Source organism: Salvelinus sp. IW2-2015, linkage group LG28 (genome assembly GCF_002910315.2).
Source record: "Salvelinus sp. IW2-2015 linkage group LG28, ASM291031v2, whole genome shotgun sequence".
Taxonomy (NCBI): Eukaryota; Metazoa; Chordata; class Actinopteri; order Salmoniformes; family Salmonidae; genus Salvelinus; species Salvelinus sp. IW2-2015.
In genome coordinates this window covers 27635642-27660170 of record NC_036868.1, presented here as the reverse complement: position 1 = coordinate 27660170, position 24529 = coordinate 27635642, and the positions used below count along the sequence as shown (strand labels likewise).

The window sequence follows — 24529 nt, the reverse complement described above, 5'->3', positions numbered from 1 at the left end:
AGTGCCTGGATTAGGACCTGCGCCGCTTCCTGRGTGAGGCAGGGTCGTACTCTGCGAATGTTGTAGAGCATGAACCTACAGGAACGGGTCACCGCCTTGATGTMAGTTGAGAACGACAGGGTGTTGTCCAGGATCACGCCAAGGTTCTTAGCYCTCTGGGAGGAGGACACAATGGAGTTGTCAACCGTGATGGCGAGATCATGGAACGGGCAGTCCTTCCTTCTTTATTTAGATCTTTGGTTGCATTTAGGGGAGCTATTGTCTCATTCTGGGAAAAAGTCAAGGGTGTGAATACTTTCTGAAGGCACTGTAAGTGCCCTAGATTGCAGCAGAATCATCATCTATCAGGGAATCAATTCAAATGATTCTATCCACCTCGCCAAAGAACACGCGGGCTGGGCTACAAGACTTGGCCGGGGCAATTTTCCTTAGATTTGTTTCACACAGCTGCAAATGCCCCGTGTGCATTCATTGGCTGTTACACTGAAGAGTTCTCTCTCCCCTGTTGCCTGACTATTACAGCATGTCAAGATTTCCCATTTCAGAGCCGTCCGTCCACAGAAATGGCCCCATTTTCAGTTTGTCGTGTCTGCCCATTTCCAACACTAATAACAGCATGGTTCCATCCGGAGAGTGAGGGAGGCGGCTATTCTGAATGCCTGCTAGGGGAAGAAAACTGCTTAATGGCCGGAGCGATGCCTTTTGATTGTCAATAGAAATAAATAACTTTTGGGATGCTTCCTTTTCATTTGTACTCATTCCCGCTGATGTCCTTGACAGAGCGACCATTTGCATGTGATAATAGCTTTGCGTTTGGAGACCTGTCGTTTTGAAAAGGCTTCCATCCACATCGGCAACCAGTTACGGCACCATATCATGAAAACAAACGTGTGCGCCGAGATACACACACACACACACACACACACACACACACACGTCCAAAACCACTCTCTGTAAGTGACTAACACACACACTGCAAATGTCGTCGCCCCCACCACCACACACACACACTTTTATCCGCATTGTCAAAAGCGTTTTTGTGTGAAAGTGCATTTTTTTGGGGACATGCGTTCATTTATGTCTGAGCTGTCAGATTGGGCCTGAGGCTTGTTTGGTTTTGGTTTTGACACAAGACCGGAGATGAAAGGAGAGGGAGAGGAAAAAATAGGGAGGAAATGGAGATGTAGAGAAATTAGAAAAGGAAGGAGATGAGAGAAAAGAGGGAGAGTCGAGGAAGAGAAAAGCATGAGAGGAGAATAGACTATCCGAAGTTATCCCAGATAAAAGACAGCTATAGTCCAGGGATCATCAACTAGATTCAGCTGCGGGATGATTTTTTGTCTTGAGCGGTGGTTAGGGGCCTGGGAAATAATTACAAATAATTTGTGGACTGCTAATTGACCGCAAGAAGCCCAAACAGATATAGCATTTGACTAGAACATAATCATTTCAAACCTTGCTTACATCTCTCTATTAAGCGTGGGAATACTTTGGAACAGATTTCCAAAATCTTAATCACTTGGAGCTGATTTGATGGTGTTTTTACAGTCTTATGTCCAACATTAACACCCCCAAAAACAGAATAAAATCCTGCTATAGACCGGGCTAGGCCTAATTGCTGACCTCATCCACTTGTGAGTCTGTTACAGCTGGAACTGAGAACTCCAGCAGTCAGTCAGCCCCTCTCGCTCTATTCTCAGCGCTCTCTTAATCAGCAGCAAACTCCTACATTGCAAGGCAGCCGCCAAAGCACTGTGCTGTTGAGTATAATCTCACCGAGCACTACTGGAGTGAATATTGTACTAGAGCTAAAGGAAGAATTGAACTTCCAAGCTAGAGAGAGAAGCAGATTTCACTTCTGTCTGAGACACGGGAGACTAAGTGTTTTACTGCTCTGTACTTCTCTTTGAAACACCTGCAATAAGTTTATTTGCTTTTTATTTCTCTCTATTTTTAGAGAGGAGATGGTCTGTAGATGAAGTTTGCCAAAGGTGTCAACCATCTTTTATTCCCCATACCATGCCCATGACACAGCCAAGTCCCCTCACCATGAGCCTAGCGTCCATACCAGATTAACTTCTTAACACCTGTTGATCATGTCCAGATCACATCACCAGGTCAACCACCTGCCCCGGTCTCCATCACATCTTTCCATCATAGCCTTTAATTTGCACTCTGGCACTGAGTCGGTATCTAGTGACACCTGTTCATCATGTCCCTCATAACACCTGTCGGTCATGTCCAGACCACATTATCAGACCGTCACCAGGCCCGCTTTCCATCACATCATCATCATCACACCCCTTCAGTCCATCATGTTGAAGGTCTGACGGTGGCCTTTAACTTATCTGCTGTGGATGCTAGCCTCGTGTGTCTGAGTCTGTAGGGAGTAGCGAGTGAGGGCGCTGCATAATTTGATTCCTCCATCATATTCACATTAGTCATGACACAGACCCTGGACCCCTCTGAGGTGTCAGCCTTGTGATACTTTATATGTGCCACGTGTTACGCAACTCTGTGTGTCCTCGCGCTCCCAATCCGTGTGACTTGGCAGTGTCTCCCGGGCGTTTCACTCCTTTCTGGAGATTGGAATTCGTGTTGCAACAGTTGCAAATCACCCACTACACTCCTCTCCTTCCCTCCTTCTTTCCGTTCATTTCAACTCTGTAGATTTTCTCTTGAAGCGTGAATCATTTATATTTCATCCTTAACACAGGCAAGACAAGATTACATAAAAATTAAAAGGGYAAAGTTCCTCTCTTTTAAAGGCTGATTTTGAAAGCTTAATAACATCGTCGCTTCCAGTTACTCTCCCCCCCGCTCTTTGTGCTTCTCTCACTTTCTGCCTCTCTTTCTCCCCATCTTGCTCTGCCTCTATTTTTCTTTCTCCCCCTCTGCCACTCTCACTTGCTGCACTTAAATCCCAGGGCTACAGCGGCGGGATCACCTGTGTGTTTTCTACCAGCCTACGCAGCCTTCCTGACACCAACACAGCTCTTAACACCAATGAAGAGTAGTGTTCAGCATTGCTCCTGATGCTGCGATCAACACTGACACACTGTCTTCCATATTAAACGCTACGAAAAGGCCTTGCAATGCACGAAGACCCGATAGACTGGCAAAACCAGATGGTCAATCACACTTAATATAGCTATCACAACATTATCCAGTGATCTCATAATATCAGCACATGACCATAATGTATTCGCTCCTTCCCTTTTTTATAAACATTCTAAAAGTTTTGTGGGGTGACTGCTTATCACACGTTTAGTGTGAAATGTGCTTTACCAGTAAGGGATTATCACTGATTAAGGGCTGGTGTTAAGTAACGCTAACATTTATACACTAATAACCACCTGCTCTGCAGGGTGAGACATTTTTATATGCCAATGTAACACTAACCTACATGTAAGTCATCAGCGCTCCAGTTCAAAGCATTCGCACCCCATGCTGTGACTATTTCTGTACCCCGTCATAAGCTGTGACCTGGTCTCCATTTCAGACATTCAAAGGGCTGGGCTCTAGGAGCACTGTGTGTGCTTTGAAGAGTTGGTAGGGTGTGTGTTCCAGGATAGAGATGTTGGTCATAACTGGTGTCCTGTTCTCAGGTTGTCTTATATTCTTAGGATCACAGACAGCCTGTCAGTGGCCTTGTTAGCTGCCTTTAATGGGCTGAAACATGCAGGGAACGCAGCCGCATTGAGTTGGCAGTGTGTTTACAGATGGGTCTGTGTGTGCATAGTTGTGCGTGGAGACGGGGCTGTGTGTGTGTGTCTGCAGTGTTAGGTGTGTGTCTGCAGGGTTAGGTGTGTGTCTGCAGGGTTAGGTGTGTGTTTGGGGAGACGTGTATGTAGAGTTGTGTGTGTGCGCACTGTTGGCACACTGATGTAGTCATCTGCCTGGCCGCATGCTGTGCTTCAGCTGATAGGACAGAGTTTAAAGCCATGGCTATGACACCTCGTCTTCCCGTCCTCTCTTGTTTCGTTCTCTCCCTTGCTCTTTATTTCCCCCTCTCTCCCCCTCCTCCTCTGTACCTTAGAGGGTCCATCAGCAAAATAAGAGGGTAGAGAGAGGGAGAAGAGGCTGAGCGAGAGGACAGGGGGATAAAGATGTGCTGTGATGGGAAGGAGGGTGGTGGGGAGAGGTGCCTTTAATGGTCCGTATCACAGCCCCCTTTAACAGACTGGATTACTGCTCCTTTGTGTGCTGGGAGCTCACTACCTCAGGGGGTCCGCTAGCCCCACCACACACCACACACCACACACACACACCCCCGCTGTCACTATTGGCCTGGGCAACTGGAAAAAGGCACAGCACTGATTAAATCAGCTGGCTAACAAGGAGAGAGAGGGGGAGGGCGGGAGAGGGGAGATGTTTAGAGAGACGAAAGGTAAGGGATTTTAGGACTAAAGGGGATAAGAAGCAGAGGCCTAGATGTGGAGAGACAGGTTGAAAAGGAGGGGGAATTTATACACTGAACAAAATATACACACCATGCAACAATTTCAAAAACGTTACTTAGTTCAAATAATATATCAGCCCATTGAAATAAATTCATTAGGCCCTAAAATCTATGGATTTTACATACATGAAAACCAGTCAGTATCTGARGTGACCACCATTTGCCTGATGCAGCGTGACATCTCCTTCACYTAGAGTTGATCAGGCTGTTGATTGTGGCCTGTGGAATGTTGTCCCACTCTTCAGTGTCTATGCGAAGTAGCTGGAGATTTGGCGGGAACTGGAACAGAAATGCTCAGTGGGTGGCATGTGAGTATGCAGATCATGGAAGAACTGGGACATTTTCAGCTTCCAGGAATTGTGTACGGATCCTTGCGACATGGGGCTGTGCATTATCATGCTGAAACATTAGGTGATGGCGGCGGATGAATGGCACGACAGTGGGCCTCAGGATCTCGTCACGGTATGTCTGTGCATTCAAATTTGCCATCGTTGTCCGCAGCGGTCTAAGGCACTGCATCTGTGCAAGAGGCATCACTACAGTCCCTGGTTCYAATCCAGGCTGTATCACGTCCGGCCGTGATTGGGAGTCCCATAGGGCGGCACACAATTGGCCCAGCGTCGTCCGGGTTTGGCCGGGGTAGGCCGTCATTGTAAWTAAGAATTTGTTCTTAACTGACTTGCCAAGTTAAATAAACATTTCAAAATTATATATATATACACACACTTACCATAACCCCACCGCTATCATGGGGCACTCTGTTCACAATGTTGGCATCAGAAAACCGCTCGCCCAAACGACGCTATAAATGCTGTCTGCCATCTGCCAGGTACAGTTGAAACCGGGATTCTCCCATGAAGTGCACACTTCTCCAGCGTACCAGTGGCCTTCGAAGGTGAGCATTTGCCCACTGAAGTTGGTTACGACGCGGAACTGTAGTCAGGTGAAGACCTTCCGCTCAGGTGAAAAAGCCGGATGTGGAGGTCCTGGGCTGGCGTTGTTACACGTGGTCTGCTGTTGTGAGGGCGGTTTACACGTACTGCCAAATTCTCTAAAACGACGTAGAGAAATMAACATTCAATTTTCTGGCAACAGCTCTGGTGGACATTCCTGCAGTCAGCATGCCAATTGCACGCTCCCTCAAACCTTGCGACATTTGTGGCGATGTGARACAACTGCACATTTTAGAGTGGCCTTTTATTGTCCCCAGCAGAAGGTGCACCTGTGTAATGATCATGCTGTTTAATCAGCTTCTTGATATGCTACACCTGTCAAGTAGATGGATTGTCTTGGCAAAGGAGAAATGCTTACTAACATGGATGTWAACACATTTGTGCAATGTTCTTTATCTCATGAAACATGGGACCAACTCGTTTGTATTTTTGTTCAGTATAGATACAGTAGTGAGATAGATGGGTAAATGAGTCATACTTCTCCAAGTGTTCAGAGTCACTGTGTCATTATTTGCAGTTAAGAGAGACACCCATCCCCTCACTTTGATAAGGAGAAGCCCACGCCTTGTTCTTCTGACACACGCACCTCATTCCCTGTCACTTTCTTTTATTGCCTGGTGTCTAATGACTGTAAATCTAGTCGCTGTGTGATTGCTATTTCAGTCCTATGGATTTTGATCCACACACAAGGTGGCAAGCTGAGAATGAGCAGGTCAATTGAAAGGGTCTTTGACTGTCCAAAGTGCTTAATTAAAGTAGCAGACAAATGTAAACACTGAGCTAATTATGATTAGCCTTAATTAGCTGTCCCTCTGATCTTAATTGCTTTTGAATAAAGCTGACCTCTCTGTGTGCGAGAGAGTTGCACACGTGATGTGAATGCAGGGTATGCGTTTATGTTCCCTGTTGCATTAAATGCTGTATTTATGTTCTGCTTGTGCGTGTCTATGGCTTGAATGTGTCCCCTCTAGAGGGAGCTTGTTGTTTCTCATGCGTAGAATAACATAGTATAACGTGTGTGTGTTCTCCTCTCCCAGGCCCTCTTGGACACAGTGGTACAGAGGAGTGAAGGCTACAGCGTGGACCGCTTGGAGAGACTCTTCTCTCTCCTCAGTCAGTGCATCTACCAACACCGKCTGGACTACGACAAGACACGGCTACAGGAGGTTAGACGGACACACGCGTAGCTAGACACACAGACAAAAACGTATTTGGCCCTCCAAATGCGGTGGATGTGTGCTTGGTTCCTGAAAACTAATGTGGAGTTTGAAGGCTATTACAGGAGTGAATGTAGTAATGACTGTAGCACACTGAGTTTGTCAGACAATGTGTCAGAGGGAGTAGCCAGTGTTGTCGTATTAACTAGAGGCTTATAGCGATGTCTCTGGCTAGTGCCGTCAGTGGAGAGCGGGGGTGCTGCTTTGGACACACAGGCTGGTCAGCCGCTGGAGAGCGGAGGGTTGTTTGTATGCCTGGTCAGTGTTGGTATTTCTCCTGTAGGGCTGGGCGGTATACCGTATTTTATGATATACCAGTATTGATGCAGGGACCGGTTTGGGTTTTTACTTTACCTTCTATACCGGTATTTGAATGTTTGGTTTGTTAAATGTGATACGCCATGTGTAATGTCCATTTTTATAGTTTAACTTCGCTACTTGAGTCATCTCTCTCCGCGCCACTTTCCACACAGACCAAGCCACGCCCCCTGTCACTCAAGGAGCGCATTTAATATTCCTCAACCACGAGACACTTGCGTTCAGTCTGCATGGTCAATGCAGCAATGTTTTCACTTTGCTTCTTAATATAAATCCACTAGCGTTCTATAATGACACTATTACTTATTTTCTTCGCAAGTTCACGCTAATAAATGTACTGAATAAGAGCAAACGTAGCCAGCTAATACAGCCTGATAATACCGGTGATGGTGTCGACCTAAATCAGCATGTTTGTGCAACAGTATCTTCTAAATCAAAGAGGAATATGTTAGCTACATGAAGTAGCTAAGAGAACACACACAATGTAGCCAAAGGTTATAGGGTCCCCTAGGAAACACTTATCATCACCTTAGTTCCTACCCTGTCACAATAACTCCTTCCTGGCATTTTAATTCGTTGTCATCTCAAACAACACTGTATTCAAAGTGCCCACTATTATATTCTAACTATATAATTCGAATAGTCATTCTATTTCCATGATTCCAACAGTTTTGCTCTAATTCGCAACATTTGGTTAAAAATAAGTCCTAGATTATTTGCCCATATCGTGCAGCCCTACGTGGCAGTGTGGAAATTCTCAATTGAGCAGTGGTGTAAAAGTACTAAAGTAAAAAAAATTGGTATCGGTACTTTACTAATATTTGACAGTTTTTACTTTTACTTCACTACATTCGTAATGAAAATAGTGTACTTTTTACTCCATACATTTTCCCTAACACCTAAAAGTACTCGTTACATGTTGAATGCTTAGCAAGACAGGAATATGGTCCAATTCATGCACTTGTCAAGAGAACATCTCTGGTCATCCCCTGCCTCTGATCTGGAGGACTCACTAAACACACATGCTTTGTTTGTAAATGATGTTGAGTGTTGGAGTGTGCCCCTGGCTATTCGTAAATAAAAAAACTAGAAAATGGTGCCATCTGGTTTGCTTAATATAAGGAATATGAAATTACTTTTACTTTTGATACTTAAGTATTCAGTATTGTCATACTTGAGTARTCATACTCAAGTATGACAATTGGGTACTTTTTCCACCACTGCAATTGAATGCAGGAAATGCAGAAATGATAAAAGTGCTGAAATTTGTTTTGGTTGAAGTTGAATTGAACAGTATAAAACAATCAGAATGGAYGAAGACATCACTTAGAATGTATGTGTTGGCACCCTAGGATCACTCACTACTCATAAAGCAGATGTAGAACWTTAATTATTCAAAAACWAAAAAATACCGTCCAATTTCTTTTAAATACCGTGATATAATATTTTGYCCATATRGCCCAGCCCTACTGTCCAGGGAGCGTGAGCAGAGGAAAATTAAATGCTGACACTTTAATTTTAGTCCAAAGTGTTGGTATTCCTGACTCCATATGGTCATGACTCATATAATGCCTGTTGAGAGCACAATCGGGAATACCAACACTTTGTATTTTTATAAATGAAAACACAGTATTACTCAACAACAACACTTAAATAAAGTGCAATGTGCGTGTGAAATCCATATGTAAAKATGGCTCAGACATTGTATAGGCCTATGCTATAATGTTTTGGTACAAAGAGAAAGGGGACGTGTCTGCAGTGCGGTACTTCTCATTTCCCASACCGMGGTAATGTGATGGGCTGTCACTGTCAAGCAGCTTTCTGTAGTAAGCACAACACATGGTGCATTGGCCAATTCTTTGACAACATTTTCTTTAGATTGCTTCWATAGAGCAGATACTACCGATTTGTTGAAATGGGTGCGAGGGCGAAATTCGTAAAGTGACCACTTTCACGAGGTGCTAAATCCCCGTATTCTTCTCAACCCCTGAGAATGGGCGCATAGCCATGGCTATAAACATACCTATTGCTCTTCTTTGGCCCAGTCAAAAGGGTTGCTTGAATGCAGAGGGGAGATGTTTTTTTGTTAGCGTAAATGTGTCAACATGTCTGAGGTGTTGGCAGCTGAATAGGCTATTCTCATTGAGCAGTGGAGACATACTCTCTCTGTCCATCGTCGTTATAATCTACTGGGAAGCCAAAATGTTCCCAAACTGGAAATGTAAACGATGGAGAATCCTACTGGTTGCTCCACCCCACCACTCGCCGTCGTACAGAACTAGTTCCCGGCTGCGCCTCACAATAGTACAGTTTGAATTGAAATGCTGCAATTAAGGTTAGAATTTTGATTACAACGTGCACATAGGCTCTAGTTTTAACGGAATAGCTTGTAAAATAATGTTTTTTTCCCCCAGCTCAGATTCACTCAAGAGGCATACAACGCAGCATAGCCTACAGGCCAAGTGTATTCATTCGGGTTCACGGTGCGGACCAAACAGTTCGGTACGAATACGTGTACCGTTATACCCCTAACAGAGACCCACACAAACGCAGACACACACTAGCCCTTTAGAATGCACTTAGTTACTTTCTGTTGGTAAAWTATGTCTGTCTTCCCTCATCTTGTATGTGCTTGGCAGGGCATGGGGAAACAGAATGAAATGCAACATGTTGTATAAGAGCTTTCCTCTGGTGTTCCCAAAAGACATGCTATAGCGCTCTAGTCTCCAGCTGTGGTCTGACTACTACCTTTCCCCAGTTTGAATGTTCTCTGATGTTCTGGAGAAGTGAGGCGGGGGAGAAGGGGAGATTTGAGTGCACACTGCGCATTGATGTCCAGCGTTAGCCTGCCTCAACTTCTGACAGTAAAGCGTGTGTGTGTGTGTGTGTCAGAGCTGGTGGTCATTGTTAGTGGCAAGCTGTGGGGAGCGTACAGTTCAGTCTGTACGCTACGGAAGGTAAAACTGTTGCATGGGCTAAAGTAAACACTGCGTGTCTTCGCTAGCGAGCGAAGCGTGTGTCAGTGACAGGGTGCGAGAACTTTAAGCCACATTCTATAGAGCTGAGCTGAGAGAAGCAGGGGGTCTTTCCGATGCCTCAGAAAACGGGTGTTAAAAGCAGGCAAGCCTGATGACATACAAAATCTGTGATTTTTTTCTTTCTTCTCAGATGCAGTGTGAATGGGTTGACAACACTGAGTATACCAAACATTAGGAACACCTTCCTAATCGTGAGTTAAATCGCAGAACAGCCTCAGTTCGTCGGGGTATGGACTCTACAAGGCGTTGAAAGCGTTCCACAGGGATGCTGGCCCAAGTTGACTCCAATGCTTCCCACAGTTGTCAAGTTGGGCGGTGGACCCTTTTTCTTTCTTACTCCTTTTACTCCCCAATTTCCTGGTATCCAATTGGTAGTTAGTCCTGTCCCATCGCTGCAACTCCCGTACGGACTCGGAGGAGTGAAGGTCGAGAGCCGTGCATACTCAGAAACACAACCCAACCAAGTCGCACTGCTTCTTGACACAACGCCCGCTTAACCCGGGAAGCCAGCCGCACGCACCAATGTGTCGGAGAAAACACTGTACACCTGGCGATTGCGGCCGGCCTGCCACAGGAGTCGCTAGTGCGTGATGGGAAAGGAACATCCCTGCCGGCCAAACCCTCCCCTAACCCGGACGACGCTGGGCCAATTGTGCGCCGCCCCATGGGTCACCAGTGCCTTAGACCACTGCGCCGCTCGGGAGGCCCTAGGGTGGTGGACCACTCTTGATACACACGTGAAACCCAGCAACGTTGTAGTTCTTGACACAAACTGGTGCGCCTGGCACCTCCTACCAGAGACCCCATTCAAGGGCACTTACATAATCTTTCTTGCCCATTCACCCTCTGAATGGCATATATATATACACACACACAATCCATGTCTCAAGTGTCTCTAGGCTTAAAAATCCTTTAACCTCTCTCCTTCCCTTCATCTATACTGATTGAAGTGGATTTAACAAGTGACATCAATAAGGGATCATAGACTGACAAGGTGAAAGCTGTCATGGAAAGAGCGGGTGTTCTTAATGTTTTGTACACTCAGTTTATATCAGAACTCACATTCTTCACCGTGTTGACTAACCTTTTTAGCATATGCCTATTTTGGCGTGCTTGGCATCAACATTTGAATGAATTGAGCATCTGTTAGCAAGTTTGTGTTTTCAATGGTAATATTCAAGGTATAATTGTGTATCCAGATGTAAAGCATGTGCTACATACAGTATTTTCTGACCTGTTTGTTTTGATGCTTTTGTTTTTCAGGAGATGGAGAGGAAAGTCCAGAATTTCATTACATTCCTGTGAGACAGCCAGGTTTACCCTGAACACACACACACACACACACACACACACACACACACAAGCCTTTGAGCCAAGTACTTACACACAGAGCAAATATAGAGCCCTGGTCTTAACATGGACGACAGAACGGGGAGAAAGAGGAGACTTTTCTATGGTGCTATAGTCTCAGGTACCCTGGTCGGACCCAAATCCAGTCTACAACCAAACAGACTCCTGGACACGCACACAAGAACGGTGAAACGGGCATTCCTGGTGCTATTCAGGTGCTATCCTAATCCTTGCTGCTGGTGGGAGTAACTCGGAAACTAACCAACAAAACAGATTGGGTGATGTCATATCTCAACGACGGCCTACTTTTAAACTGGCCGTACGCAAACTACATATGTGCTTCGTTATGCACACACAGTAATCCCATTCACAGATTGTCACCAGCAGTGCGAGGATGTGCAGTTAGCTTGGAGGTTGAGACAGTCTCCTGTCTTGTCACCATTGCTGAGCCCATGTCATCTCTCAGTAAGCTAGTGAATCAAGATTATAGGCCAGTCATCTCATAGATACAACAGCTTACAGATCATACTTAGTCATTAAACCAGCTTGGTTTGAATAGCATCTGGATCTAATCATTTWTTTTWATTTTTTATTGATATGGATCTTATAACCACCGTTCTCGCTCCAAACATTGTCCAATGTTCATTGAAATGTTTTTAACATGACTATACTGTAGGGTAAAGTTGGCACTGCTGAGCTAGAATCAATTGCCAGCATGTACATGCATTACAAAAACATCAAATCCCCATTAATAAGGGTGTTACTGAAATGCATCAACGGGAACTGAGGAAGCATTTGTTCGAGGTTTGCAGTGAACATCAAAATAACATTCATTGACAAGACTCTTATCACAGTCGTAGCAAACAGATTGACGTGCTGCTTGTGGTAGCTGAATCACAGTTCTGTCTAATTCTGTGTAAAAAAAAAAAAATATTCCACACAAGCTGTGCCCTGCTAATTTTTATTTCCTGTCAATCCACACCTAACTAGAAGCAATTCAAATTAAATTGGACACCTTTTTTTAGTTCGCACTGCCTAGCATGTGCCTTATTTAACCCCCAATTAACTTTCATAAAGAACAGCTGTTAAGGTTTTTAATCGACTGCTCTGTTCCATGTAATGCAGTATAGTGAGCTGGATGTAGAAGTTCCCCTTAAACTAACCACATATCTAGGACCAAACTCTCGATCCTAACTTTAACCTTGACTGACCCAGGTCCAGTGGATAGAAGTCACTTCTACAGTAGGAAAGCAGATTTAGTCTTTACCTGCCCACATGAGTAAAAAATGATTTTATCATTACTTTCATGTCAACGGATGCCACAAATGAGTCACAGCAAACGTGGTGCCAATTTTCCCTCAAATGATTGCGTGGCCGTTTTTAGTCGACATAGGAAAACAGATCTTAACTCTATAAAGATATAGATAAGCAACTTACACAGTTGGCTATGTATTATGTTGTGCATTTGATTCATAAAAAAAAAAAAAAGTTTTTCTATTGTATGATACATTGGAAATGATGTTTTGAATTGTTATTGCATTGATTGTGAAGCTTCTGACCATGAACAAGGCCATTCAAGGCAGTGCCCTGTTGAGGTATAAAACAGCATTCTATTGTTTGTTTATTTTGTTGATGCTTTTGATTGTCTGTCTAGTGGGAGGGGTGTAATTAGCTTTTGCCAGCCCATCCATGTTCACCTTGTGGTAAAGATATGCATTTTTGTTTTTCAACTTTTTCTGGTCTTTCCTTGGCCATGGATGAGTCCATGTTTTGACGAGATGTGGCCAGCCTCAGTCTTTCACATTCACAGCACTGTTAAAAGGTGGACTCCGATATGACACGGTTGCAGAAAGTAAACCGCATAATGGGACAGCTTCCGCAACAACTAAAAGTGTTAAAGCACAAGGCTCATCTTCTCCGCTGTTTTGGTGAAGCAGATACTGTGTGTGAGCGAAGTCTTGCGTCTCGCTCATCTCAATATCTGCGGCAGTGGAATTTCGCTGTCTACCTTTTAATGCCAGGGTTCTCCAGGTCCTGGAGAATACTACTAGGCATGCAGGCTTTTGTTCCAACCAAATCAACTAATCATGGTGTTCTTCAGGCTTGACTACGATTGGTCTGTAACAAAATCCTGTATGCCTAGCCCTGCTTTATGCTGATCCAACCTCACTCCACATCTGCCTTCTCTTGGATTGCCAGGTGAAGATTTAACAATTAAAATAAATATGAACATATGCAAACTAGCATTGGAATACTGCAGATCGAGAGAAACAAAGCTACCTCAGCTTAATTTATTTGAATGCTAATAAGAAACTGTTTACTGGGCGCAAACAGTATTTTGCCATGTTCCAAACTATTGTCGCAACACTCAGTACAAGTTCTGTGGTTGCTGCGGTAACCCAACAGTTTGGTTGGTTCTCACCTTTTTCAGTTTTTTTTGTCTTTATTGCATTTGAGCCGAGACGAAACATACAGCATTTAATTTCAAGGAAATGTCAAACTGTATATTTCAGTTCTGTAGACCGAGACGTCCTAAGATTGCTTTCCTTTCAGATCCCACTACTACACATATTCGCTAGTCTTGTCCATCAAGCCACAATCTCCTTTTTTTTTCATTTGAGGGTGATTGTTTTTGCAGACTTGAATCTCTTTCTCGTGGTGATTTAAATTTGTATTTTATTTATTAACAATTAGACATGTTTTTACATCTATCCATTAAAACAGTATTTTTGTACATTAAACAAATTGGCAATAGTTGTTACTCGGTTTAGTGCTGAAGTGAGGTAGCGGATTAGCATGTATTGGAGAATAAAGAAGTTTACAGGTGTCTCAGGMTTCTTCAGGCTACACATGACCTTTCAACTTTCCTATTTATTCCATTGTGGTGTTTTTTTCTTTAGTTTTGTGGTTATGGACTGTGGGATACTGGATGAGGCTAACGTTGACTTATTGGAATTTTTACATCAAAACAATAGCGTGTTGGTAGTGTAAATCTTATTCACGTTGCTGACACAATTTGGCAACCATCTTATAAAATCTGTCCCTTTAACATTTGTTTTTAAGAATTGGGTTTTAAAATGTCATACATTTTTGTCATCCTCTCTTGTCAATACATTTGTCAGTTTGGACAAACAACCAATTTTTGTCTGGTAGTTAAAGATGATTTAGTCCAGTATGCACACAATTTTCCATCACTACTTACTGAGTTTCTCTTGTGTGGGATTTATTTAGTAGATTTTGTTTTCGTAGCATCACCATGTTTAATGATTTCTTCTTGAGGTTAAAGTTTATTGAACATCTTCTTCCCCATCAAATGTTACTTTGGTGTAAGTTATTTGAAAGGAAAACTTTTACTGTATTTCTAAAAACTGCTGTGATATACTTGAATAAAGGTACAAATTGTTCTTTCATTCCCTCAATACTGGATGACCTTAATTGAGCAGTGTACCTGCCTGTCAAAGGACTGAACATACTCAGTTTGGCTTTGAAACCGATTCCTTTTACTTAGAGGTTGTGAAGAGGTTAGCTATACGCCTCAGAGTTTGATTGCCATGTTAAACAAGAGTGATATTGCTCGGTTCAAAGAACCATTCACTCTACAAGGCTTTATTTATAAGACCGCATCAAGACTGTGGTTCTGACATCCTCTGGCATAATGGCTTGTTTCACTCAAACAAAAACAGTTATCATGGTTCAATAATAACATTTGTTAATTTCTCTATTTGGGGACAGATTTACAGACAAACCTGGGCCAAACTTGCAAACATTAGAACAAGTTTTAAATTGAACCAGTTATAATGTAGCATTCTATCAGATAATGGTCCTTGCTATTCGGGATCCTTGGGAAGTGTCCACCCCCCCCCCCCCCCCCCCCATTTGAAATTTAAAATGGTAAGGGTTATGGTACAGATAGCACAATAAGACATTTCACCGGATGTATAAATGTGAAGCATCTGGTTGACATTTCCACTCACTACCAAATATGGTGGTGGGAGGAGATGGATTTTGACCGACAAAAACTAGCGTCTAAGAGTGGACAGCGTTTTGTAGAATTTGCTCAAGTTTAAAAAAGAATGGCTTTAGGAGTGAGAATTATTATTGCAAACGTGCACGTCAGAGCAGACGTTCCCTAATGGAAATATGGAAATAAATGCTAGAAGGAGCTTGGCTGCCCACTGATTCATTTGCTCCCATTGGAAATGACAGGCTCTGGTCTATCTTGGGTTAGTTATAAAAAATCTTTGGTTATGGTTTAGGTATTCCCAGGTACCTGGATAGCAGTACCCATCAGAACCTGGCACACGTTAGTCCTATGCTTGCTAATCTCACCAAGTGGTAGTGATTATTTCCTGTATCAGCCTATCAAAGCTCAAACTTTTTCTCCACAGACCAATGGCATTTTGTAAAATAGGTCAACCTGGCCACCAGAGGGATATATTTTAACCTCCGAAATCAAGGTTTACTTTTGTTTCCCTTCACTCGGTCTCAAGTGTATAGTGCCAATATTGCATGATCCTCGCATCCTTGACTAGGCTGCAAACTTGTTCTTGCACAACAATAAAGATGGACGATTATGCAACATGTAAGTGTATATTCGTACATTGTAAAGAATGTCTATAATTGACCACTAATTGGTGGAGTGATGCACTGAGGCGGTAAGCACAGAGACTAAGATATAGCTGTGACTTCAAATCCCCCGGGGCAAGGTTTTTTGAGAAAGAAACGCTCCACTGTTGGTCCTTGAGTCAAATAATGCATACGTGACAAAGTAGATTATAAAAATGCATATGTAAACGCTGTCTATGTGATATAGTCTATGGAAGCGAAAATGATTTATGTATCAATGCCAGTAGCCTATGTGTTGGTCTGCAAGAGAGACTTCAACAACAAGCTCCCAGTACATCACTGGGGCTAAGCTGCCTGCCATCCAGGACCTCTATACCAGGCGGTGTCAGAGGAAGGCCCTAACAATTGTCAAAGACCCCAGCCACCCCAGTCATAGACTGTTCTCTCTACTCCCGCATGGCAAGCGGTACCGGAGTGCCAAGTCTAGGACAAAAAGGCTTCTCAACAGTGTTTACCCCCAAGCCACAAGACTCCTGAACAGGTAATCAAATGGCTACCCGGACTATTTGCATTGTGTTCCCCCCCCCCCAACCGCTCTTTTACGCTGCTGCTACTCTGTTTATCATATATGCATAGTCACTTTAACTGTACATACTACCTCAATTGGGCTGACTGACCAGTGCTCCCGCACATTGGCTAACTGGGCTTTCTGCATTGTGTCCCGCCAACCCCTCTTACACCACTGCTACTCTGTTCATCATATGCATAGTCACTTTAACCATATCTACATGTACATACTACCTCAATCAGCCTGACTAACCGGTGTCTGTATGTAGCCCTGCTACTGTATATAGCCTGTCTTTTTACTGTTATTTCTTTAGTTACCTATTGTTAACCTAATACCTTTTTTTCACTATTGGTTAGAGCCTGTAAGTAAGCATTTCACTGTAAGGCCTACTACACCTGTTTTATTCGGCGCACGTGGTGAACTTAATTTACAAGGTTTTTGCTGCACTTCAACTTCTCTTCAAAACACGTTAAATGTAATTCTACAGTTCAAAGGAAAAAAATGACATCTCAACTGCGATAATCACCAAGAGTCAGGCTCACAGCACTGTGAGCTAAACATCAAGTAACATTTTTTTACGTGTTTTAGTCCATTTGATTAGCAGATGGTGCTGTTTGACTGCTGTAAAGAACACTCGTGGAAAAGTGTTCTATCAAGCCCAACTACGTTAACGACAGTGGAGGCTGCTGAGGGGAGAACAGCTCATAATGGCATCAAACAAATGGAACCCATTCCACTCCAGCCATTAACACGAGCCTATCCTCACCAATTAAGGTGCCACCAACCTCCTGTGGTCAACGATATTAATTGGAATTAGAACCAGACATAATCATGGCCACCTGGAGATGGGTGTGTGCCCTAGTAGGTCTGGACAGCTGTGATGTAGTTGTTGTTGTATTGTTTTTAAAACATCAAATAAAATCATACCAATTTTTGTTTTTTAATAATCACGGCCACCTGGTGAGGTTCGCATAGGGCTACATTTGTCAGGTTATGTAATGGTAACAGCTAACATGTAACCTTTGATTACGTGCAACTATGTCAACAAGTTTAAGCATCAGCCAAATAAAATCAAACTAAAACATAAGGCTCTATTCAATCTGTAAAGCTGAAGCGTAACAGCTTCCGTGACAGAAATGTAAAGGTAATTTCCGACTGAGCCGACATATGAAACGTGAATGCAGTCTCCGCTAAATCACGCTGCAAAGCTGAACTTCCGCGACGCGGATTGAATAGAGCCCTTAAACCTTTTCTAATAGTCGCAAGTATGGCCCCACCATTTTCAGTCCAACCTATCAAGTTTTTTTCTAAAAACATTTATACAGAATCACCTTCAGGTTTTAAAATATACATTTTTCCTTCCCGTATTTACAGAATGTCCCCAAAACCCTCATCCATACCCCACCCACCCACCCAACAATGATATACAAATATAAAATAAAAATGGAGGATAAACATAAATCTAGTGAAACATTTTGATCCTTGGAGCCACTGGTGGTTATTGTGCTTTGGCTGTGTGGAGGAGAAATGCCCCATTGTAGTGTCTTTCTCAGACTCTCTGGGATGTCATGATACAGGGATTCCCTCTCTGTCATTCCCAGGTAAGTCATCTGCCAACAGTGATGTTTCTGGCCCAAAAAGAGACTGCAAGTATCCAACGTGTCCTTTTAAACCGAGGGGGAAACATCTATACAAAAACAACGCTCCTCACTCATCAACTGTGGCTCTCTCGTCACAGATTTTTGTTTCAAAAACCCTGTGGACTTCCTCATCGCTCCACTGTCCCTTTAAGCACTGAGACATCTGCCCAGTTCTCCTGTCCTTCAAATGCCACTACTGAATTTCCTCATAAACCAAGGCAGCCCTCTGATTTGGAAAGAGAAGTTCCTCACTAACAGAAACCACTAGGAGTCACAGAACAAAGACTGGGATGGCTTTTAACATACTTGAGTCACAAACACATAACAGATAAGGGCCTTTCAATTTCAATTGAGGCGATGGAACTAAATTAACTATTTGTATGAAACGGGAAGAGGAGTTAGCAAGAAGTTGGGAACAACAAACCAAGGAGCTTTAGTCTCGAGTGGCCCTGTGCCTATATTATTGCTGTCTCTTATACACATCTAGATGTGTATAAGAGACAGCCTACATTCTGCACAGGGGGTTGATGGGGGACTGAAGGGGTGGGGGTGGAGTAAAGACAACAACACTGGCATCAAGTCCCGAGGGGGTTTTAGTTGGATAGTCCAGTCCAGCGGTGCTGACCGATCGACCCCCAAAAGCTGCACACAGAGTGTCCTGTCCTAACCAGACCAAACCGGTCAGGGGGGAGTTTTCCCGAAAGCTTCATAGCTAACATGACACTTCGTTTCTCTCGATAACCCATCCCCACAGCAGAGGGAGACTAACAATAATTGTAAATGTTTGACAGTTCTGGGGGGAAAGTGAACAAAGTTCGCCAAATGAAGCTGAAGCACTTTGCTGTTCTACAAGAGGCGTGGGTCTGGGTCGTCCAGAGAAAATAAAGCCACATTGGCTACAAAGCTTTCAGGAAACTCATTCATCACGGAACCGATCTCAGCCACTCTGGATATACTTCTTGATGACGACACAGCCGTGTCTGAAGAGAGGGCAGGGCAGCGACTGGAGGAGCGTCCAGTTGTTGGTGTGGGGGTCAAAGATCTCCATGTTGCCCAGGGCAGGACCCTCGCTGCTCACAATGCCCCCCGTTGCGTAGATCTTACCATCCAGGATCACCGCACTGCAGAGAGAAACATTGAAAAACTTACATTTAGTCATTTATCAGACAATCTTAATTTCTCCTGTAAGCCACTGGATAAGAGTAAGTGCTTTGCTCAAGGGCACATCAACCTAGTCGGCTTGGGGATTTCAACGCTCCCATTCCAATACACCCATTTTTTGAGAATACAAATGTAGCTCAGTATTTGTATTACTGAGGTAGCCTAGTGGTTAGAGCGTTGGGCCAGTAACCGAAAGGTAAGGTAAAAATCTGTCGTTCTGCCCCTGATCGTGGCAGTTAACCCACTGGCCGCCCTGGATGTCGATTATGGCAGCCCCTRGCACCTCTGATTCAGAGGGGTTGGGTTAAATGCGGAAGACACATTTCAGTTYAATACATTGTTGTACAACTGACTAGGTTTTCCCCCATTATTCATTTTACACAGTCTTTATTTATCAAGGGTGTCAATTATGGACCTGACTGTATGTTACAGTGTATATATATAGTACCAGTCAAAAGTTTGGACACACCTACTCATTCATTCATTTTTTATTTTTTTACAATGTTCTACATTGTAGAATAATAGTGAAGATATCAAAACTATGAAATAACACATATGGAATCAAGTAGTAACCAAAATATATTTTATATTCTTCAAAGTAGCCACCCTTTGCCTTGATGACAGCATTGCATTCTCTCAACCAGCGTCATGAGGTAGTCACCTGGAATGCATTTTAATTAACAGGTGTGCCTTGTTAAAAGTTAATTTGTGGAATTTCTTTCCGTCATAATGCGTTTGAGCCAATCAGTTGTGTTGTGACAAGGTAGGGGTTTTATACAGAAGATAGCCATATTATGGCAAGAACAGCTCAAATAAGCAAAGAGAAACGACAGTCCATTATTACTTTAAGACACGGTCAGTCAATCCGGAAAATTTCCAGAACTTTGAACGTTTCTTCAAGTGCAGTCGAAAAAAACAACAAGCGTTATGATGAAACTGGCTCTCATGAGGACCGCCACAGTAAAGGAAAACCCAGAGTTTCCTCTGCTACAGAGGATAAGTTCATCAGAGTTACCAGCCTCAGAAATTGCAGCCCAAATAAATGCTTCACAGAGTTCAAGTAACAGACATCTCAACATCAACTATTCAGAGGAGACTGAGTGGTTGAAGAAACCGCTACTAAAGGACACCAATAATAAGAAGAGATTTGCTCTGCCAAGAAACATGATCAATGGACATTAGACCAGTCGAAATCTGTACTTTGGTCTGATGAGTCCATATTTGAGATTTTATGTTCCAACAGCCATGTCTTTGTGAGACGCAGAGTAGGTGAACGGATGATCTCCGCATGTGTGGTTCCCACCGTGAAGCATGGAGGAGGTGGTGTGGGGGTGCTTTGCTGGTGACACTGTCAGTGATTTATTTAGAATTCAAAGCACACTTAACCAGCATGGCTACCACAGCATTCTGCAGCGATACGCCATCCCATCTGGTTTGCGCTTAGTNGAAGAAACCGCTACTAAAGGACACCAATAATAAGAAGAGATTTGCTCTGCCAAGAAACATGATCAATGGACATTAGACCAGTCGAAATCTGTACTTTGGTCTGATGAGTCCAWATTTGAGATTTTWMGTTCKAACKYCCYTYTCTTTGTGAGACGCAGAGTAGGTGAACGGATGATCTCCGCATGTGTGGTTCCCACCGTGAAGCATGGAGGAGGTGGTGTGGGGGTGCTTTGCTGGTGACACTGTCAGTGATTTATTTAGAATTCAAAGCACACTTAACCAGCATGGCTACCACAGCATTCTGCAGCGATACGCCATCCCATCTGGTTTGCGCTTAGTGGGACTATAATTTGTTTTTCAACAGGACAATGACCCAAAACACATCTCCAGGCTGTGTAAGGGCTATTTGACCAAGGAGAGTGATGGAGTGCTGCATCAGATGACCTGGCCTCCACAATCACCTGACCTCACCCCAATTGAGATGGTTTGAGATGAGTTGGACCACAGAGTGAAGGAAAAGCAGCCAACAAGTGCTCAGCATATGTGGGAACTGCTTCAAGACTGTTGGAAAAGCATTACTCATGAAGCTGGTTGAGAGAATGCCAAGAGTGTGCAAAGCAATCATCAAGGCAAAGGGTGGCCACTTTGAAGAATCTCAACTAGAAAATATATTTTGATTTGTTTAAACATCCTTTTGTTTACTACATGATTCCATATTTTTGATGTCTTCACTATTATTCTACAATGTAGAAAATAGTAAAAAAAAAAAAAAAATTTGAATGAGTAGATGTGGTATGAACTCAGCAAAAAAAGACATGTCCTCTCACTGTTGACTGCATTTATTTTCAGCAAACTTAACATGTATAAATATTTGTATGAACATAACAAAATTCAACAACTGAGACATAAACTAAATAAGTTCCACAGACATGTGACTAACAGAAATGSAATAATGTGTRCCTGAACAAAGGGGGMGTCAAAATCAAAAGTAACAGTCAGTATCTGGTGTGGCCACCAGCTGCATTAAGTACTGTAGTGAATCTCCTCCTCATGGACTGCACCAGATTTACCAGTTCTTGCTGTGAGATGTTACCCCACTCTTCCACCAAGGCACCTGCAAGTTCCAGGACATTTCTGGGGTCCAACAGGTTCCAGACGTGCTCAATGGGATTGAGATCCGGGCTCGTCGCTGGCCATGGCAGAACACTGACATTCCTGTCTCGCAGGTAATCACGCACAGAACGAGCAGTATGGCTGGTGGCATTGTCATGCTGGAGGGTCAAGTCAGGATGAGCCTGCAAGAATGGTACCACATGAGGGAGGAYGATGTCTTCCCTGTAACGCACAGCGTTGAGATTGCCTGCAATGACAAGCTCAGTCCGATGATGCTGTGACACACCGCCCCAGACCYTGACGGACCCTCCATCTCCAAATCGATCCTGCTCCAGAGTACAGGCCTCGGTGTAACGTTCATTCCTTCAACGATAAAAGCGAATCCGACCATCACCCCTGGTGAGACAAAGCCGCGACTCGTCAGTGAAGAGCACTTTTTGCCAGTCCTGTCTGGTCGTCCAGCGATGGTGCGGTTGTGCCCATAGGCGACGTTGTTGCGGTGATGTCGGGTGAGGACCTGCCTTACAACAGGCCTACAGCCCTCAGTCCAGCCTCACTCAGCCTATTGCGGGCAGTCTGAGCACTGATGGAGGGATTGTGCGTTCCTGGTGTAACTCGGGCAGTTGTTGCCATCCTGTACCTGTCCCGCCGGTGTGATGTTCGGATGTACGGTCCTGTGCAGGTGTTGTTACACGTGGTCTGCCACTGCGAGGATGATCAGCTGTCCGTCCGTCTCCTTGTAGCGCTGTCTTAGCCGTCTCACTACGGACATTGCAATTTATTGCCCTGGCCACATCTGCAGTCCTCATAACCTCCTTGCAGCATGCCTAAGGCACATTCACGCAGATGAGCAGGGAATCTGGGCATCTTTCTTTGGTGTTTTTCAGAGTCAGTAGAAAGGCCTCTTTAGTGTCCTTCGTTTTCATAACTGTGACCTTGCCTACCTTCTGCAAATCACCAGTCTCAATGTCAACAGTGAAGAGGCGACTCCGGGATGCTGGCCTTCTAGGCAGAGATGCAAAGAAAAAGCCATATCTCAGACTGGCCAACAAAAATAAAAGATTAAGATGGGCAAAAAGAACACAGAGGCCAGCATCCCGGGCATCACCTCTTCACTGTTGACATTGAGACGGTGTTTTGCGGGTACTATTTAATGAAGCTTCCAGTTGAGGACTTGTGAGGCGTCTGTTTCCCAAACTAGACACTCGTCCTCTTGCTCGGTGTGCACCGGGGCCTCCCACTCCAGTTAATATTCTGGTTAGAGGCAGTTTGCGCTGTTCTGTGAAGGGAGAGTACACAGCTTGTACGAGATCTTCAGTTTCTTGGCAATTTCTCTCATGGAAAAGCCTTAATTTCTCAGAACAAGAAAAGACTGACAGTTTCAGAAGAAAGGTCTTTGTTTCTGGCCATTTTGAGGCTGTAATCGAACCACAAATGCTGATGCTCCAGATACTCAACTAGTCTGAAGAAGGCCAGTTTTATTGCTTCTTTAATCAAATCAACAGTTTTCAGCTGTGCTAACATAATTGCAAAAGGGTTTCTAATGATCAATTAGCCTTAAAATGATAAACTTGGATTAGCTAACACAACGTGCCATTGAAACACAGGAGTGATGGTTGCTGATAAAGGTCCTCTGTACGCCTATGTACAGTTGAAGTCGGAAGTTTACATACACTTAGATGGGAGTCATTAAAACCGTTTTTCAACCACTCCACAAATTTCTTGTTAACAAACTATAGTTTTGGCAAGTCGGTTAGGACATCTACTTTGTGCATGACACAGTAATTTTCCCGACAGATTGTATCACAATTCCAGTGGGTCAGAAGTTTACATACACCAAGTTGACTGTGCCTTTAAACAACTTGGAAAATTATGTCATGGCTTTAGAGCTTCTGATAGGCTAATTGACATCATTTGAGTTAATTGGAGCTGTACTGTGGATGTATTTCAAGGCCTACCTTCAAACCCAGTGCATCTTTGCTTGAACTAATGGGAAATCAAAAGAAATCAGCCAGAACCAGACAAAGAAATTGTAGACTCCACAAGTCTGGTTCATCCTTGGGAGCAATTTCCAAATGCCTGAAGGTACCATGTGATCTGTACAAACAATAGTATGCAATAACACCATGGGACCACACAGCAGTCATACCACTCAGGAAGGGGACGCGTTCTGTCTCCTAGAGATGAACGCACTTTGTTACGAAAAGTGCAATCAATCCCAGAACAACAGCAAATGACCTTGTGAAGATGCTGGAGGAAACAGGTACAAAAGTATCTATATCCACAGTAAAACGAGTCTATATACGTGACATAACCTGAAAGGCCGCTCAGAAGGAAGAAGCCACTGCTCCGAAACCCGCATAAAAAAGACAGACTACGGTTTGCAACTGCACATGGGGACAAAGATCATACTTTTGGAGAAATGTCCTCTGTGCTGAAGAAACAAAAATAGAACTGTTAGGCCATAATGACCATCGTTATGTTTTGTAGGAAAAAGCAGGGACGCTTGCAAGCCGAAGAACACCATCCCAACCGTGAAGCACGGGGGTGGCAGCATCATGTTGTGGGGTGCTTTGCTACAGAACGGACTGGTGCACTTCACAAAATAGATGGCATCATGAAATGGAAATTATGTGGATATATGAAGCAACATCTCAAGACATCAGTCAGGAGTTAAAGCTTGGTCTCAATGTGTCT

The 24529-nt window shown here is 43.7% G+C and overlaps 2 protein-coding genes across 2 annotated transcripts in view; one reads left to right on the top strand and one right to left on the bottom strand.

Moving 5' to 3' along the window:
* LOC111954484 (ATPase family AAA domain-containing protein 2B-like) overlaps positions 1 to 14748 on the top strand; it is a 136502-nt gene extending 121754 nt beyond the window's left edge. Inside the window, exons 27-28 of the mRNA XM_023974262.2 lie at positions 6453 to 6581; positions 11252 to 14748. Of these exons, the coding sequence (XP_023830030.1) occupies positions 6453 to 6581; positions 11252 to 11293 (171 nt within the window). The 3' untranslated portion in view covers positions 11294 to 14748. The remainder of the gene's footprint in view (positions 1 to 6452; positions 6582 to 11251) is intronic.
* Positions 14749 to 18621: 3873 nt separating this feature from the next.
* Positions 18622 to 24529, bottom strand: part of LOC111954486 (kelch-like protein 29) — a 362843-nt gene continuing 356935 nt past the window's right edge. The window contains exon 16 of the mRNA XM_070435852.1: positions 18622 to 19233. Within this exon, the coding sequence (XP_070291953.1) occupies positions 19050 to 19233 (184 nt within the window). The 3' untranslated portion in view covers positions 18622 to 19049. The remainder of the gene's footprint in view (positions 19234 to 24529) is intronic.